Here is a 20,389-nt window from a genome sequence, read left to right on the forward strand (position 1 = left end):
ATAAATTTAAAATAAAAATTAAACTAAAAGATAAAAAATATTTGGATGAAAAATCCCAAAATTTTTATTATTGTTTATAATAAGAGCAAAAAGATTCAATATCTTTAAAAATGAAAAATAAAAAAATATTATTGTTTTTTATTTGACATAAAATATAAATATAGATCGGAGGAAAAAGAAAAAAAAATTAGAAATGAGTAATACTTAATAAGGAATAGAAAATGGAAAAAAAAATACAAAAAAAAATTAAAATTCACACTCACTTGTGCCTATATAAGGGTTAAAGGTATTTTAGGAATTAATGAAAGACAATATCTTTCATCTTAATTTTCATACTTTATTTAGATCTTAGGCTTAAATATGTATAATATATGGACCAAATGTTAATTTTTGTGTCCAAGTACAATACACAACTCTCCCTAAATTTAATTATTGAATTAAGCCTTTTGCTCTACATTCAAATGAGATCTAAATTTAATTATTCAATCGAGTCTTGCGCTCTTCATTCGAGGAAAAAAAAAAGATGAAACAATAATGACAAGCACGTGCAAGCGTGATGACATCTAAGATTTTTAGTCAAGAAAAGCAACAAAAAGAACCCCACATAAAACGCCAAAAAGAGACAAACACCGTTCCGGTTCTGCCACCGTGCACCGACGGAATCTCAAGTTCAACAACCGCCACCACTATCATCCAGATCTGAAGATCCAATCTAAAAACGCCATAATACCCTCTATTAATCCATTATGAAACACAATTAATTCAAAGCAACCATCAAGGCCATCTCAGTATTATCAAGTTAAAATTCAACATTAGTGACCACAGTACCCTCTACCATCACCGTTAAGTTACAAGTTTACAACCCTACGTACTCCCTACTAGCTATACTATACGTATGCATATCAGAATTCAGAAACCCTAATCACCAGAATCATCGTCTCCACCAAAGATGGAGATCTTGTTGTACAAGAGAAACAAGATGAGCACCAGAAACAGCGCTACCCCAAAGGGTGAGCCGCTGGCTCTGTGAATGGAATCGGGTTCGCCGGTAGAGAAGATGCTGGATATGAATGAGCCACGATCGGAGGAGAGGAACTGGATGACTAGAAGGAGGATGACTGGCAAGAGGAGGAGACCAAAGGGGCTGAGGAGCTCGGAGATGGCTTCGGTTATGGCTTCGCCTTGGTCGCCCAGAAGGAGCGGAGCCGCCACCACTGTGCACACCACCACCGCTAGGAGGATGGCGTGTGGTGGCGCAGCTCTGCCTTCCTCTATCATTGTGGGTGCTTCTGTTTCTCTGAGTTTCTCTCTTCTTCTTCTTCCCAAGTCTATGTAGAAAAATGGTGTGTTCGCTGTGTTGGGAATTAGGACCTAGGAGAGTGGATGCAGGTTGAAATAGTTGCTTAAGACGCGCTTTGTGTGGAAATATGCGATTTATTAAAGAGTAAAAAGAAAAAGTAAGGAAAGATTATCTATGATTTATTGATGTATTTAAGGATGGTTAGGGTTTTACACGTAGAGTACTCCAGAGTTAGATCCAGATTCGAACTAATATTTTTTTTCTTAAGATTGAGACCCTTCCGTCCCATTTTCAAATACGCGTATACGGTAAATTTCTCACTTTTTCTTACAACTTTATTCATCTTTCTATATCTATATTTTGAAACCGCGAGAAAGGTCGTACTTTACTCGTAGAGAGGTCTCTCCCTTCAATTTCGTGGTAGCAGCAAAGAACATGATGATCGATTTCTGGGCCCTTTCGCTGTCACAGCCGCGTTGCCGCCGGTCCCACGTGCTTCACCGGAGACGGAGGAAATTACAGTTGTACCTTCCTAATCCTAATGGGCTAAATGGGCGTTGAACCAGGACCAGCGCCACTTCGGAGCATAGTGGGCTTTGAAATGACCCATTTATAAGGACAGACTGCGCCTTTCTTAACTTTTTTAAGTATAAGGATTAAAGAAAGAGCATGTGAAGGGGGCAGAGCGTGACGAAAATTTCAAGGCAGGCGAGGCAAAGGGAGGGAGCAGTGTCCCCTTCTTTTGACTAATAAAGAATCCTCTCCACTCCCACAATATATATATATATAAAACTTGAAGGTAAAGAAAATAATTTTTTTTTAAATTAGGAATTTGGAAAACATATTTTAAAATTTAAGAGCAATGTGGGCATTTTCAATGGATCCCACCAAGAGGCATCAGATGTCATGCACCACTGATTGATAACTCTGTATGAAAGGTTGTGAAACCTCTATCATTAGAAACATATTTGGCTTAAGACCCACTCTGACACTGACAGTTTTGGACCTCAATCATGAATGTATTTATAAAATTTTAATGCCCTATTTTAACTTTGATTATCCCCTCAATCCATTACTACAATACCAGCAACACTTAAAATGAAACTGACTAATTATAATCAATTCAAATTGAATGAATTCAAAATGATGCTATTACATGGATTGGGATTATAAATTATCTCATTTTCATCCATTAGGCATAACCCAAGCTAGAAATGAATCTTGACCATCATGGTGTGGTTACGTTGTCATTGTCTGAGTAGATAATAGTTAGGTTAGAGATGCTTGAACACGCATCAAGAGACCTTGCCTATCTTGTCCTAAATGAAAAAAAAAAAAATAGTAAAAAATTCAACAATGGTCTGATGGCAAAACATGTATCCCAATTGCAGTCCACGAAACAAACCCGATTGATATTAACCCCCCTCTCTATCCTAGACCACTTGACACTACTTAAATAACTGAAAGGTTCAAACTCGAAATCCTTTTTCATTGTTAGACAACACAACCACTTGAATAAAAAATTTAGTAACTTTCTTCGAGTCTCGATCAAAATCACTGCCAATATAGAGCAAGATAAAAGGGATTAGGAACTTGAGCATACAACCTTCTAACAGAAGACAACGCACGAAAGTAGAAATAGTGGATTACAAGGTTGCCTTTGGGAGTCGGTGGTTGACCATAACGAAAAGACATTGAAGACCCACTCGTGCTCGTAGAATTAAGCTGGGTCATCATAGAGATCTAAAATACAAGCAGTGAGCTGCTAGAAATCAACTCAATATGTATACCAGAATGAAGAATCGAGAATAAAAAGGCAAATATTGAAAGGAAATATGGCATTTAAGGACTTGAAAAGAAATCAATCACCCACCATTTTATTTTTTTTTGATAGGTAGAAATCAATCACCCACCATAATCGCACATTGCATAGGAGCATCCATTTTGTCCAGGACACTCTTGAAAACAAGAACCACAGTTGTGAGGATCATTTTGTGTATCAACACACTTTCCATCACAACATACCAGTCCATGACCACACACCCGCCCACATGCCCCACAGTGGTTTGCATCGCTCATGGTATCCTTGCAAAGCTGTTGAAAACAACAGGTGCTTCTTCCCCAAGGATTCTTCTTCGGATCCAAGCACACAACGGGATCATTGGCACACCACAAGAACCTATGTCTCCCACGTAAAGCAGAATGGAAAAAGTTCAAGTGGGTTGGAGTGTTAGAGTGCCGCAAACCAATTTCGCGCACAGCAACAACCCCATGGGAAGTACCAATCAAGAGAACGAGGATGAAGAGCCGATAATGATTAAAAGTAGCACTAGACAGAAAAATTACAAACATTTCCAGAATGGAGGTATGCAGAATACATGGAAATTCACAGAGCAAACTTGACATAGGTGATGTTGTATTGTATGTAGAGGACCCTTCCTAGATTAGGGCAATCAGAGAAGGCAGCCTATGTTTTATCCATATTTATTTCACCTGGTAAGGTTATTCAAACATGTACCATTAAGGCACCCACATTACATGGAGAATCAATTTAACAAGTATCAAACTATTGACTTGGTAGATGGATGACGCATCCATGAATATGACTGATCAAATAAATATTTGCTGTTGGTCAATGAGAATCTTCTAGCTAATCATTTTTTGTGCTACTGAACTCTTAAATTTAAGATTATTATAAGCATAATATAGCGACTGACTCATACAGAGGGTAACTACTTTTTGTTGTAAGAAGGCTGTAAAAATGAGTGATAGGGCGACCACAGTTACTAAATGGTTAAACACATAAGGCTGTAGAAACAAGTGATACGAAGTGAAGGCACGCTGCAAATGATCAAACTCACTCCCACCAAAAGAAGATTTTCATCAAGTTTTCACTCAAACCAGACCAGTTGAGTGTAGAGAGGATCCTCCAGTGCAGTATATACTCTAGACCCTCAGTTCAGTTTACTACATATCAGCTCCTCAACCTGTTTTCTCAATTGAATCATGGTATAGGGCAGTTAAATGAGATGACTAGTAATCCAAGCAAGAACCAAGAGGCACGTATTCAATCACAAAGACATCAACCTAAAGAAATGAAGAAGACAGGGTGAGACTAGGCTCTTTTGTTAGCACTAAGGAATTTCTTCCGTCTTCCAATACTAATGGTAAGTAAAACTTCACTGTTTTTTCTTTCTTATTCGTGTTTGTTCTTTATCTTCAACCTTGCTATCACCTAAGCACAATACTGAAATTGATTACAGGGTTGTAACTTGCATCATGCCATTCTATTAGCTGTGCAGTCGAGATTAATAATCAATCATAGAAGTCAGAATTTAAGAAAATAGTAGGATCAGTTTCCCAAATTTGCCCACGTGAATGCAGTAATAATAATTAATACTACGTTTGGTTGACGGGGTAAGATAAAATAGAATATGTATATCTTAAGATATCATGTCCCATTTGATATAAAATACATCTTCTAAATGAACATGGCATCCTAAGGTAACATATCCAATTAAATATGTTATGTTATATTATGTTTATATTTAATTTATGAAATGAATAATAAAAATATGGAATATAAATTATTTTTTAATATTTAAAATAAAAATTATATCACATTCTAATATTTTATATTTAAAAATGAAAAAATTCTTATGTTTAACAATATTCATAATTAAAATATTTAAACTTTGTAAATATTTTTTTATATTATGTTATTCAATATATAAGAAAATTTTACACATCATATGTTAATATTATAAAATAATACATCTTATAAATTTTTTTTTTTTAATCATAAATTTAATTTTATAAATTTTTTATTTTGTAAAATAAGTAATATAAAAAAATAAAAAATTCATAAAAATAAATGAACTTGTGATACATGATACATGTACATGTTAGCCCAAGGGTTCTCCTAATCAGGTTTTAATAATAACAAACTATGGTTAAGTTACTAATTGGTTTGAATTGTAAAGAACCTCAAGTATTAATTTGGAAATTCATCAAATCACCTAATGGATACAAGATCAAAACATTTGGAAGACCTTTAATCATAGGAAATAAATGTAAGATGAATACATGAGTGCACTTAGCTTTTACATATCATTTCATGCATCTTTGAAAACTTGGTTTATTCTTTAAAATTACAATTTCATTAAAACCCGAGTTTTATCAAATGTACCTTAGGCAAAACATTTCAAAATTGGCATATTTATTTACCTAAAGACCTTGCCTAAGTGTTAGAAAAGAAAATAACGAAAAAAGATAGGTTTTCGGGGCTAAAAGGCTTAACCGGCCGAGGCACTAGCCAACCGGCCAAGGTACCAGTCGATCGATTCCCCTTGTTCGGTCAAGGTTCGGTCGAGGAGTGCTAAAAACACTCTCTCTCATACAATAGTCTTCTCTTCCTGGTTGAGGTATCCTCATTCCCGGTCAACCTCCGGTCGAGGTCCGGTTGAAGAAACGATAACCTATCAAAGCATTAAATGCTCCAACAGTTAATGAACCGGTCGACCCCCAACTCGATCGGTTGAGGCTGCTTTTTTTTTTCTTGGCTCCTAAGATTAAAAACCTATAAATTAAAAGTCCCACTTCATTTATGATATAGAGAACACTTGCATTTAATTGTCTACCCACTTGTTCTTTCCTTAAAAGCTCTCATTTCTTTCTTGGTGCATTAAATCTTCACTTGCATATCTTTTAATGCGCCCTTATGAGTCATCCTAGCTTTGATTTGTATTTGAGCCATTATTGAGCTAGGTTAAGAGAAAATCATTCTTGCAAATTGAGTGTTAAAGCCTTCAAGTGAGTTGAATCTTGAAAAGATTGTGTAATAGCTCATTGGAGCCAAAATCCAAGTGTAAAGGAGATTAAAAGATTGGTTGAAGCTTTAAGATAGTGGAACCCTCACTCGATTAGGAGATTGAGGAGAGTGGACGTAGGCAATGAAGTGTCGAACCACTATAAAATCTGAGTTTGAATTCTCTAACTCTATTCCTTTATATTTGCTTCTATTGTACTTGAATTTGTTGTGTTGAAAAAGTTTTTGAAAAACCCAATTCACTCCCCTCTTGGGTGTTTTTCTCATTTAAGATTAGCATTCATTTTCTCAATTGGTATCAGAAATAGACTTCTTGTTTAAGACTTAATAGTCTAAGAGGAAATGACTATTCCATCAAGCTCATCTCAAACTGAAAGTTTTGCAAAAAATAGAGCTCCATTTTTTACAGGAACCGACTATCCCTATTGGAAAACTAAAATGACTTGGTATTTACAATCAACAGATTTAGATGTATGAGATGTCATTGAAGATGACCCAACTTTTCCTATAAAACTAGTTGATGGAGTCATGGTTCCAACACCCAAGCAAGAATGGAATGAGCATGATAGAAGAAATTTTCAATTAAATACTAAGGTCGTTTTCACTTTGCAATGTGCTATGGATAGAAATGAATATAATAAAATATGTCAATGCAAATCAGCTAAAGAAATTTGGAGATTGCTTGAAATAACTCATGAAGGAACAAATCAAGTGAAATAGTCGAAAATCAATTCACTTGTTTATAGTTATAAATTGTTTTTAATGAAAGAAAATGAGACTATTGTTGAAATGATCACTAGGTTCACCGACATTGTCAATGGTCTTGAAGCATTGGGAAAAACCTACAAGGAATGCGAAAGATATTAAGGTCACTCCCATCAAAGTGGCATATAAAGGTCACCGCAATTTAAGAAGCAAAAAACTTGACCAAGCTACCTATGGAGGAGCTCATAGGGTCATTAATGACATATGAGATCAATTTGGCAAAGAAGCTACAAGAAAGTGAAAAAAAAAAAAACATAACTCTCAAAGCTACAACTAAGGAAGAAGAAGAAGTTGAAGAAGAAAAACAAAGTGAAGAGAATGATGATCTAGCCCTCATCACAAGAAAACTCAACAAATACATGAGAGGTGAAATGTTTAGAAAAAGAAGGTTCACCTCTAGAAGAAACCTTCCTAAAAAGGAATCTTCATCTCATGGTGACAAGGAGAAATGGGAAGAGAAAAGAGATTTGATGTGTTTCAAATGCAAAAACCGGGACACATTAATTATGATTGTCCTCTCTACAAAAGTGAAGTCAAAAGGAGAATGAAGAAGGCAATGATGACCACTTGGAATGAAAGTAAAGAATCCTCCGAAGAAGAAAATGAGAAAGAAGTGGCAAACGTGTGCTTCATGGCAATAGATGAACTTGATGAAGTAAACTCTAACTTTAGTGATAAAGATATGCATGATGTTTTTGAATAATTGTATGAGGATTTTGAAAAACTTAATTTGAAAAATATTCATCTTAAAAAGAAAATTCAACAACTTGAAAAAGAATTTGAAGAAGTAAAAGAAAAATTTTCAATTGTTGAAATTTCTAAAACTCATCTTGAAAAAGAAAATGAGATCTTGAGAAAGAAAAATGAATGGTTGACCTCCTCTCTTTCAATATTTTTTTGTGGAAAAAAATCTTTTGAAATGATTTTAGTTAGCCAAAAATGTGTTTTTGACAAACAAATGCTAGGTTTCAAATCTTCAAAAAAATCAAAAGTATTTTAAAAACTATTTTGTAAAAAAATCCTCAAGTGCAAGTCCTTCTATTACTTGCAACTTTTGTGGAACAGGAAGGCACATTAGTAGTACATGTCCCTTAAGAAATGGTTCTCAAAAGAATTCAAATGCAAAAGCTAAAAAGGTTTGGATTGAAAAATCCAAGTTTATTAACCCTTAAGGACCCAAAAAGATATGGGTACTTAAATCAACTTGAGTTTTATTTTGTAGGGTTCAAAGAAGGATAAGTGGTTCTTGGATAGTGGATGCTCAAGACACATAACCGAGGATGAATCCAAGTTTGCTTTCCTTACAAAGAAAAAATGAGGATATGTTACCTTTGAAGACAATGCAAAAGGAAGAATCATTTGTCAAGACAACATTGGTAATGACACATTCTCTCTTATTGAAAGTATTTTATTAGTAAATGGTTTAAAATATAACCTTTTAAGCATTAGTCAACTTTGTAACAAAGGTTTTAAAGTGATTTTTGAAACATCTCACTGCATCATTAAGGATATTCAAAATGATTAAACCATCTTCATGGGTCATAGATGTGATAATGTTTACACTCTAAATATTTCAAAATATGATGGTCATGATAGATGCTTTTCAAGCATGCATGATCAAAGTTGGTTGTGGCATAGGAGGTTGGGACATGCTAACATGGACCTCATTTCCCAACTCAACAAAGATGAACTTGTTAGAGGTCTTCCCAAAATAAATTTTCAAAAAGACAAAGTTTGTGAAGCTTGTCGAGTGGGAAAGCAAATCAAAAACTCTTTCAAAAACAAAAACTTCATTTCCACATCTAGGCCACTTGAGTTGTTGCATATGGATTTATTTGGTCCCTCTAGGACACCAAGTCTTGGAGAAAAGTCTTATGCATATGTTATTGTAGATGACTTCTCTAGATATACATGGGTCTTGTTTTTAAGTCAAAAAAATGAAGTCTTTTATGAGTTTTCAAAGTTCTGCAATAAGGTTCAAAATGAAAAAGGTTTTACAATTACTTGTATAAGAAGTGATCATGGGAGAGAATTTGAAAATATTGATTTTGAAAAATATTGCAATGAACATGGAATTAACCACAATTTTTTGGCTCCTAGAACTCCTCAATAAAATGGGGTAGTTGAAAGAAAAAATAGAACTCTTCAAGAAATTGCTAGAATCATGTTAAATGAAAACAATATACCAAAATATTTTTGAGCCGAAACAATTAACACTTCTTGTTATGTTTTAAATAGAATATTATTGAGGCACATTCTTAATAAAAATCCCTATGAGCTTTGGAAAAATAAGAAACACAACATTAGCTATTTTGGGTGCAAATGTTTTATATTAAACACCAAAAACAATCTTGAAAAATTTGATGCAAAATCGGATGTTGAAATTTTCCTTGGTTACTCAACTTCAAGTAAAGCTTTTAGAGTTTTTAACAAAAGAACCATGGTTGTAGAGGAATCCATCCATGTTATTTTTTATGAATCTAACAATTCTCTCCAAGAAAGAGAGAGTTTTGATGATGATTTAGGTTCGGAGACTTCCATGGGAAAATTGAAAATTGAATATAGAAGGCAACAAGAAGAAATTGGAGAGGATCCCAAGAAAGAAGAATCACCATTGACACTACCCCCTCCTCAACAAGTGCAAGGTGAATCAAGTCAAGACCTTCCTAAAGATTGGAAGTTTGTCATCAACCACCCACAAGATCAAATTATAGGTAATCCATCTAGTGGGGTAAAAACTAGATCATCCCTTAGAAATATTTGTAATAATCTTGTTTTTATCTCTCAAATTGAGCCTAAAAATATAAATGATGCTTTAGTTGATGAAAATTGGATGATTGTTATACAAGAAGAGTTAAATCAATTTGAAAAAAATGAAGTATGGGAATTAGTGCCAAAACCTTCAAATCAAAGTGTTATTGGAACTAGATGGGTATTTGGAAATAAAATGGATGAAAATAGAATAATTGTTAGAAATAAAACAAGATTGGTAGTCCAAGGTTTTAATCAAGAAGAAGGGATAGATTATAAAGAAACCTTTGCCCCCGTAGCTAGATTGGAAGTCATTAGGATGCTACTTGTCTTTGCATGTTTTAAAGACTTTGTTTTATATCAAATTGATGTGAAAAGTGTTTTTTTGAATGACTTTATAAATGAAAAAGTATATGTTGAACAACCACCCGGTTTTCAAAGTTTTAACTTTCCTAATCATGTTTTTAAACTTAAAAAATGTACTTTATGGTTTGAAACAAGCACCTAGAGCATGATATGAAAGATTGAGTAAATTTCTTTTGAAAAGGGGTTTTAAAATAGGAAAAAATTACACAACTCTTTTCATAAAGACCAAAAAAAAATGATATGTTCTTAGTTCAAATATATGTTGATGATATTATTTTTGGAGCTACTAATGTCTCTCTTTGTGAAGAATTTTCTAAGTGCATGCATAGTGAGTTTGAAATGAGCATGATGGGAGAATTCAACTTCTTCCTTGAACTTCAAATCAAGCAAATAAATGAATGAACCTTCATCAATCAAGCAAAGTAAATAAGAGATCTTCTCAAAAGGTTCAACATGGAAGAAACCAAAACAATGAAGACTCCAATGAGCTCATCCATCAAGCTTGATAAGAATGAGAAAGGTAAATCCATTGACTCAACTATGTATAGAGGCATGATAAGTTCTTTGCTATATTTCACCGCTAGTAGACCCGACATTATGTATAGTGTATGCTTGTGTACTAGATTTCAATGTTGTCCTAAAGAATCCTACTTAAGTGTCGTAAAATGAATTCTTAGATATTTGAAAGGATAATGGACATAGGCTTATGGTATCCTAAGAGTGATAACTTTGAATTAATTGGATTTTCGGATATTGATTTTTCCGATTGTAGGGTTGAAAGAAAAAACACTAGTGACCCTTGTCATTTCCTAGGACACTCACTTGTTTCATGGCATAGTAAGAAGCAAAATTCAATAGCTTTGTCAACGGTGAAAGCTGAATACATAGCAACTGGTTTATGCTGTACACAAATTCTTTGGATGAAACAAGCACTTAGTGATTTTGATTTATCTTTTGAGCATGTTCCTATTAAATGTGATAATACTAGTGACATAAATATATCAAAAAATCATGTGCAACACTCTAGGACTAAGCATATAGAGATTAGACATCATTTTCTTAGAGACCATGCACAAAAGGGTGACATAACACTTGAATTTGTAAGCACAAAAGATCAACTTGTCAATATATTTACAAAACCTCTAAGTGAAAAACAATTTGTTGATATTAGAAGACAACTATGGGTGATTTCTTTATGATCTAATGATTGTTTAACGAATTCTTAATGAATATACCTTCTGATTGCATGCATTTCATGTCATATGCATCATATAGACATATACTTAGATAAATGGTCAAATTTTGACCAAAAATCAAAATTCCCTTGGCATTGGGCATAAAAAATTAGGGATTCCAACTGAAAATGGCAGAGGGAGGATCAAAAAACGAGAAAATACACAAATGGTGAAAAGTCAAACCCATTGACCGCGTTGACCAGGCAATCAACCGGTTCGTCGGGACTAGGGATTTAAAGAGACTCTCACGCTTTGTTTTCTCACCCATTTCCTCTAGTTCTTCAAGAGTTCTTCCGATTCAGCTGCCAATGAGTGATTTTTGAGGACATTGTAGCATGTTGAGGGCTTTGGATTGATTTTTAAAGGCTAGGGTTTTGGATTTGGGTCGACTTATCCTTCTTTCACGCATCATAGTCAGTTTCAGCACCATTCCCATGCACCTAGAGTTTCGATTGTAAGTGTTTCTCTCTCTACCAACCTCGTCTCCTTTGTCTCTGTCTTTCTCATAGCTCCTAGGAGAGAGTCAGTTGTCTCTAGGGCACAAGACAAGCACCCAGTTGAGTCGTCTCAGCCAGCTCAGACGAAGGCTCACCGAAAGGCGAGGTTTGACACCGCCCTATTTAGTTTCGTGGAGGATTATAAGAGGTACAAGCATAAATTTGCTCAGAGAAAAGTAGTTCCAAGGAGAAGTATCAATTTCTCCCAACTCCAGTATTTCGGGTTTGAGGGTCTTTTCAGTCAGATGAGTTGGTTGCCCATAATGACGATTTCGGAGCCTATTTTTCTAACATTGGTGCGAACGTTCTATTCGAGGGCGACATATGGCATTGGTGGCTCGATTATTTCCACCGTTAAAGGAGTCGAGATTCAGTTGGACTCGGAGAGCATTTACCGCATCTTTGATATTGCTCCAATTAGACTCAAGGTGTATGAGTCCAAGATTTGGCCCACTGTACCGGGTTTCGAGCCTAGAGAGACCATTCAAATGATGTGCAAACTTGCAGACGCCTAGGGGATGGGCAAACCATCGGCCCACAACTTGACCGTGATCAGCAGAGTACTACACCACATGACTTGCTCTATCCTGCTACCACGAGGAGGACACTGAGACGAGGTTTCCTATTATAAGGCATTCCTCGTGGACTCTATTATGACAGGAAGACGGATTCACTTAGGGTATTTGATGATGATGCACATGATCTCATGTTGAAAGAGCATGACCCGCGTACTCCCCTATGGTCGCTTCCTCATTAGAGTGTTCAAAATGTTGACGTCAATTTGAGCAGAGAGACAAATTTTGAGGCATCCAGCATTTATGATACATATGATGAGTAATCTTTAGGGCAGATGAAATTTGAGAAGGCCCCTAATGGTTCCTGGATTAGGATAGCAGAGAGACCACCAGCACAGGCCCGGGGATAGGGATAGGTGCATCCCATAGTAAAGGAGGAGGTCGAGATACGAGAGATGGAGGGTGAAGTAGACCCTCAGAGAGGCTTTCAACAGAGAGAGCCCGAGCTTGACATTTCTCCACTCTAGTAAGAGGATGTTCAGTTTGAGACCACATTCTCTAAGTCGATGATGTCTGAGTCGACTTACACAGTGGGATTATATTCTCAGTTATCATTCACTGAGTCTCCTCACACAAAGATACCATCTCATCAGGCACCTCACGCTCCTGATCATGCGCCTTGGATGAATCTATATGCTCAGATTAGCTCTCTCGGCACTCGCATGGAGAAGCTTGCAATAATCAGTGATACTCGATTCTACTCCATGGAGGATCGCATGGATCAATATCAGATTGGTTTCACCTCTCAGTTTGAATATCTGTAGCAGAGATTTGAGCGTATGGAGGATCGCATGGATCAGCAACAGACTGCGTTTGAGCATCTCCAACAGAAGATTAAGCACATTGAGAGTCTCCAAGAAAGTCAGCATGAGGAGATGATGGCTTACCTACGCTCCGTGTTTCCACTTTCACCTCATCAACCTTGATTTCATAGAGATCCCCTTCGTTTCTTTTTTATGTTGCCAAAAATGGGAGAGATATTTAGGATCTAGGAGACTTACATGCATATCATTGTCATATCTTTTTTTTGGATCATATATATGATAGGCTTATATGTTTTCATGTACTTTTGACTTATATATGATATGTTATATGTTTCATGACTTACACTGTTTCCTATTGAAAATTTTCATGTCTTGATTATCTTTGTTTTAACTTCATAAATTTTGTTTGATTGATCCATGATTGGTTTGAGGGGGAAATTCTTCTTCTCCTAGATAACCAAGGTTTATCATTATAAAAAATGGGGAGATTGTTAGCTCAAGGGTTCTCCTAATCAAGTTTTGATGATAACAAACCATGGTTAAGTTACTAATTGGTTTGAATTATAAAGAATCTCAAGTATTAATTTGAAAATTCATCAAATGACCTAATGGATACAAGATCAAGACATTTGGAAGACCTTTAATCATAGGAAACAAATGTAAGATGAATGCATGGATGCACTTAGGTTTTACATATCATTTCATGCATCTTTGAAAAGTCGGTTTATTATTTAAATTTACAATTTCATTAAAACCCAAGTTTTATCAAATATATCTTAGGTAAAACGTTTCAAAATTGGCATATTTATTTACCTAAAGACCTTGCCTAAGTGTTAGAAAAGAAAATAACATAAAAATATAGGTTTTCAGGGCCAAAAGGCTTAACCAGTCGAGGCACTGGCCAACCGGCTCAATCAGTTAGGGTACCGATCGACCGACTCCCTTTGTTCGATCAAGGTCCAATCGAGAAGTACTAAAAACACTCTTTCTCATCCAGTAGTCTTCTTTTCCCGGTTGAGGTATCCTCCTTCCCGATTGACCTCCGATTGAGATCCGATTGAAGCAACGGTAACCTGCCAAAGCATTAAATGTTCCAACGGCTAGTGAACCGATCGACCCCCAACTCGACCGGTTGAGGCTGCTTTTTGTTTTTCTTGGCTCCTGATGTTAGAAACCTATAAATTGAGAGTTCCACTTCATTTATGATATAGAGAACACTTGCATTTAATTGTCTACCCATTTGTTCTTGCCTTAAAAGCTCTCATTTCTTTCTTGGTGCACTAAATCTTCACTTGCATATCTTTTAGTGCACCCTTGTGAGTCATCTTATCTTTGATTTGTACTTGAGCCATTATTGAGCTAGGTTGAGAGAAAATCATTCTTGCAAATTGAGTGTTAGAGCTTTCAAGTGAGTTGAATCTTGAAGAAATTGTGTAAGACCTCATTGGATTCGGAATCCAAGTGTAAAGGAGATTAGAAGCTTGGTTGAAGCTTCAAGATAGTGGAACCCTCACTCGGTTAGGAGATTGAGGAAAGTGAACGTGAGCAAGGAAATGTCGAACCACTATAAAATCTGAGTTTGAATTCTCTAACTCTATTCATTTATATTTACTTCTATTGTACTTGAATTTGTTGTGTTGAAATTTTTTTTGAAAAACCCCATTCACCCCCCTCTTGGGTGTTTTTCTCATTTAAGATTAACATTTATTTTCTTAGTACATCCTACGTCTTAATTTATGATTAACATATCCTATGTATAAGGGGTATAAATAAAATGGTAAATTACATATCTCACCACTTATCATATTCTAGGTTTGGTTGGCATGATATAATGGAATATGATATCATATTTCATTGAATAAGAAATACATATCTTATAATATGATTTTTAATGGGATATAACATCATTTGATATATATATATATCCTATGAACATGATATTCTAAGATAACATGTCCAATAGAATATATTATGTTCTATTATATTATATTATAGTTATATTTAATTTTTGAAATAAATAAAAATAATAATATGAAATATATATTATTTTTAATGTTTAAAATAAAAAGTATATCATACTTCAATGTTTTCTATTTAAAAAATTGAAATTTCTCTTATATTTAATAATATTCATGATTAAAATATTTAAACTTTATTAATAAGAAATTTATATTATGTTATTCAATATATAAAAATAATTTATATATTAATATTAGTTTATAATTTTTTCATTTTTAATCATAAATTTAATTTATAATAAAAAAATATTTTGGAAAAATGAATCTATAAAAAAATTAAAATAAAAATTAATAAATAAAATAAAATTATGATACATGGGATATGCATATCTCATATTTTAACATGAGATTAACATATCCCATACAAAAGGAATAAAAACAAGATGGCAGATGATATATCCCACCACTGATCCTATCTCATATTTGGTTGAACATAGAATATGATAAGTGATGATATAACTTATCATATCTCATCACCAATCAAACATATAATCTCATGATGTATCCGACCAACTAAACATATAATTTCATGATGTATCCGACCAACTAAACATATAATCTCATGTCATATCCGATCAACCAAACATGACCGAATATTAGATAAGAATGAAAGTGAATTATAATCCCATGTATAAGAGAAAAATCAAAATCCTAACGAGAGTAAGATTTGATTTCCATAATAATGAATTTTTATTTTCATCGTCATTATAAAAAACAATCCAAACACATTAATAAATGGGAATGGAACTGATTTCTCATCCTCTATTCCAACATTAATATAAATATATCATGTCAAGAAGCATGGGAAGAACCTGCTCGGTTTGAGTATTTCTTCTAGATTGAAATAATGAATGATTAGCGTAGTCAAACAGTGCGAGCCACTTTTTCTCTGCGGAACTATAGACATTAGTGACATGGGAGGGCAAACTTGCTCAATGTTTTTAAATGTGGGGTGCTGTAGACATGCGATCTGATGTGACAGTGTTCAAACGTTCAAACTCATGCCCAACCAACAAGTTCTTTCACTAAGCTTTTCTTCAAACGGTTTAAAGTACAGAAGACACTGTAGCACATTGTATTTTCCTAGACCCTGTAGCGCATCTCTCTTCCCTTTTTTTCCTCATTGAACCTTTTGTTCACTTTAGTACATATAAGCCTCTCTAACCTATTTACTTATTCGTTCATCAAACCAAGCTCCTGGCACCCTACAGTGCATTGCATGTATTAGCATTCTGATTCTTTTTTCTCTCTTTTTATTTGAACCCTTGTTTCAATTCACTACATATCAGACTCTCTTAAGCTATTTTCTTATCAGAATCATCAAATAAGATAATTAATATTGGAAATAAGCACCAGGATAAGGGAACCCAATCTGAACGGCTTCAACCTAAATAAAGAAGGCAAAGCTCCACTTTTTTCCCTTTTTTTTTTATAGGCAAAAAAAAAGTATTATTATCGGCACCTAATCCAAAGAGGGTGCATTGAAGTACACAAGGAGCATACAAAGGTGCGAAAAAATGTGATTAGATGGAGAGATTGACAAAAAAACACCTCTCTTTCATCAAGAAGACTCCAACCAATCAACACAATCTAGAATGGACACAGAGGAATCATATAAAGACTTTCTTGCTCAAAGCTAGATAGGGTATAGGAAAGAGTTTTTGAGAGTCTAAACCAATGCCTCTTCATAGATAAAGCTCCACTGTTTCTTCTCTATTTTCTGCATTTGTACTTGACTCTCAATCTATCTCCTGAGCACAATAGTGAAATGGATAGCAGAATCAGAATATACAAAGGCACCAGATTCCCGATTAAATGGAAGAAGACTATTGAATATAAAAAATTCACAGCCATTGTCGCACCCCAAAGTTTGGAACCATGGCATTTCTTAAAACTCAATGAAGTGTGACCACAGCTCAAGTATCATGGCAATCACTCTGTGGTTGAGATTAGTAATCAATCCTGGATGACACAATGTAAAGCAAAACTGCCAATTATTTCCCTAAATTTGTCTAGAAGAATGCAGCATTAGCAGACAATAGTAACAGGAATCAGTGAAGAAAGTAAAATAATGGTTTAATTAACAATGCTGAGCATTGATTTCCACAGAGTACACACTGGCCCTCCCTGCCAATTTGTGCAGACTGCAAATATCCACTCATTTTAAAAGCAACACAATGATGATTCAGAATTTAAAATTCTTCCATACCAGATTTCCATCAAAATGAAACTGGGAAAGTCAAATCATTATTCAAAAGAAGTCCAGAAACTAATGCTTATGTCTGGACACTAATGATGACTGTTCTGAACACCATCTTCACCTTCCCCTTCCCCTTTGGCCTTGCGTGCAGCTGCTCTTATTTGACGCTGCTCCTCTTTATATATTCGGTTTCTTCGTTGGAACTGTCATTAGAATTCCAAATCCATATCAAATGTGTTACAACCATGGGGCATTCTTAAAGAATGATCTGCACAACATGTAATTCAGAAAAATATGTTTTTGTTTTTATAGGCAAACATATAAAATATAGTAAAAACACCTAGCAAAGGAGGCCATCAAAGTACACATGGCATATACAAAGGGTACCAAAATGTGAAATAATTCAGAAAAAGTTTGCAACAGTGAAAGCTTGAATATTTCTACTTTAAGTGGGATGGGAAAAAATTAAAAACAAATAAATATCTTGCAGATTTCGTAGTTTTTATGGTTGAAGAAACACATGACAATTATTTTATAATTTTTTGCTTTTTGATCAGCAATCAAGACAAGCAGGTTTGTGAGCTTGGGAGGATTCACGACCACAACAACTCAAGAGAATCCAATTCTACATTTACACATATAGAATCCAATGGGATACAGGCATTGGAAGCCAATGCAACCTTACTGCCATATACATTCATATATGCAGAAGGAATAAAATGCTAAAGTACAAAGCAGGATCAGATACACTGGCCTCAACCAATTACCAATCCTTTCTGGAAGAATCATCAGTACTCAAGCAAGCCATTTCAAAAACACTCATTCTGTTCCAAAATTGTGAGATAATTACAACTGCTATCTTTTACCCTCTGCGCTTGCAGGTAGGCGACTGGTGTGTGTGATGTTCTCTTAAACCCTAAGGTACTTTTTTTTTCATAGACAACAAGCTCATGTATTAATAAGCGCCTAAGGTACTGAATAACCTTAATTATCCTTTTCTGAAAAAGGACAAATTCTAAAGCTACTGAAAAACTCAAGAGGGATTGCTAACCAACAAGATCGGGAACACATTCATTAGATTAACTGATACTCGAACTCAGAGTGCAAATTCAAATTCGTCAACAGTCTTAAATTTATTACAATCTCTAATTGGATAAGATTGAGTGGGATGGGATGCCCCAATTTCCTTAAATCTATCCATGAATCAAACAATTAAACCTATATCTTTCATCGAACAAACATCGGGAGGACCTTGATTTAGGGTTTCGAAGAAATAAAACAGAACTGTCACAATTATCATAGAAATGAATAGAATTGAAGTAAATATAGAGAAAAGAGACCTCTTTGGAATGGTGAAGGCACTCGAGATAGTCTTCGCGGAGAAGAGAGCAGTCCTTGGGTTCTCTGCAACGAGACATACATTCGCTGAAATCAGTCCAGAAATCATAGCACCTCCCTTTGCTCCCTGTAATCCCCCAACCTGATGCCATCTCTCTCCTCTCTCCTCTTTTCTCTCTTCTCTCTTCTCTCTAGGGCTCACTCACACCTCCGCATCGAAGACGAAGGTTTTGACGGCCAGACAGCATATTGGGCTTGCTTAGTAAATGGGCCGCTCACGAAGATGAGATGGTATAGGCTTGCTCTTTTTAGGGTCCGAGATGGGCTTCAGAGAACTGTGAAGCGTATGCCCAATCTAGCTTACTCCGCCTTGGCATTGTTATTTAGGGGTTTTCTTTTTTTACTTTAATCAATAATAGGAGCGGGAGTTACATAATTTGTACTAAAATAAAATATTGATATTTTAAGGTCCTATTTGAACTTGTAAAAATTTACAAGTTTTTTCTTTATTTCATTAGAATAGTATTTCACTTGAAAAAGTGTTTAACATGAAATCGGAAAATATTAATTGTTTAGATTTTCTCATTTAATAAAATATTTGTAATAATAATAAGGTTTATTACATTTTACCCCTAACTTATAGCGTGTTTTGCATATTGCCCCCTCGAGTTTAAAATCGAGCAATATATCCTCTAAGCTTTATGATTGCATGCAATGTGAATTTTTGGAGTGATGATGTTACATTTTTTTATAGAAGATGCATATGCTCCTCACGTGACCGATTTAAGTGAGGGCAAAAGGGTAATTTTGAAACCAAAACAAAACCCCTCCCGCCCTCTCCTCTTCCTCGTAGTTCGTTCTCCTCTTCTTATCATTCCTCTTGCTAAATCTTCAAATTACAATTGAAATCCTAAAATCTCATGCAAGCATTGAAGAGTTAACATTAAAAAGAAGACGAAGTTCAACGATATGTTTTTTTGTCTTGGCTAGAAAAATCTTGACAAAGAGGGTTAGGGTTAGAGTTTCATTTTGATATTTTAGAAAATTTGAAGAAAAGTTGGAGAAATTTTTTTTAAAACTCAACGAAAAAGATAGATGAAAATCTTGATGTAATGCTTCAATTTGTTGTTTTAGAATAAGATTTCGTTTTGATGTTTCAAAAAAGTTGGGGAAAATGTGAGGGAAATTTGGAAAAACTTATCTACAGTTTGTTATGGCATTTTTTTTTCCCCTTTGTTTTTGTTGGACATCCTTATTTTTCATTCATTGCTTCCACAATCTATTACAATTTGATTTCTCTTGGTTTCATTTGGATTTGTGCTTGTGTTTGACATAAAATGTTTTTGGACATACATTCCAATGATTTTTTTTTTCCTTTTTGGTTAAGGGCCTAGGTTATGGATTGTGAAAGGTTTTTCGGGAAAGTATTTTGATCAAGCTTATTTGGTTGCTGAGAAAACGTGGTTTATGGAAAATGAAGGAAGGAAGGAGGGTTAGGTTACAATTTTGGTGTTTTAACATGAAATGTAAACTTTACCCTCACTTATTAAAAAAATGAGCATTTTGTCCTTGATCATACAAAGAGCACATGTTATTTCGTAAAAAAATGTAACGTCATAACTCAAAAAATGTATATTGTATGCAATTTTAAAGCTTAAAAGGTACATTACTCAATTTTGAACTCGATAAGATAATGTGCAAAATACGATATAGATTGGGGGTAAAGTGTAATAAACCCATAATAATATGTTT

At 34.7% G+C, this 20,389-nt stretch overlaps 2 protein-coding genes across 2 annotated transcripts; both read right to left on the reverse strand.

Moving 5' to 3' along the window:
- Positions 1–713: 713 nt before the first annotated feature.
- Positions 714–1,490, reverse strand: LOC100253295 (uncharacterized). The gene has a single exon (XM_002268411.5). It carries the CDS (start codon positions 1,276–1,278, stop codon positions 919–921), a length of 360 nt encoding a protein of 119 aa, XP_002268447.1. The 5' UTR covers positions 1,279–1,490; the 3' UTR covers positions 714–918.
- A 15,664-nt stretch (positions 1,491–17,154) lies between these two features.
- LOC100248164 (NADH dehydrogenase [ubiquinone] iron-sulfur protein 5-B) lies at positions 17,155–18,989 on the reverse strand. Its single transcript, XM_010651285.3, has 2 exons — positions 18,640–18,989; positions 17,155–17,502 (listed from the first exon to the last, which is right to left on the reverse strand). Exons 1-2 carry the CDS (start codon positions 18,787–18,789, stop codon positions 17,389–17,391), a joined length of 264 nt encoding a protein of 87 aa, XP_010649587.1. The 5' UTR covers positions 18,790–18,989; the 3' UTR covers positions 17,155–17,388.
- Between the last annotated feature and the right edge of the window lie 1,400 nt (positions 18,990–20,389).

The sequence above is a fragment of the Vitis vinifera genome, chromosome 5, assembly GCF_030704535.1.
Source record: "Vitis vinifera cultivar Pinot Noir 40024 chromosome 5, ASM3070453v1".
Classification (NCBI taxonomy): Eukaryota; Viridiplantae; Streptophyta; class Magnoliopsida; order Vitales; family Vitaceae; genus Vitis; species Vitis vinifera.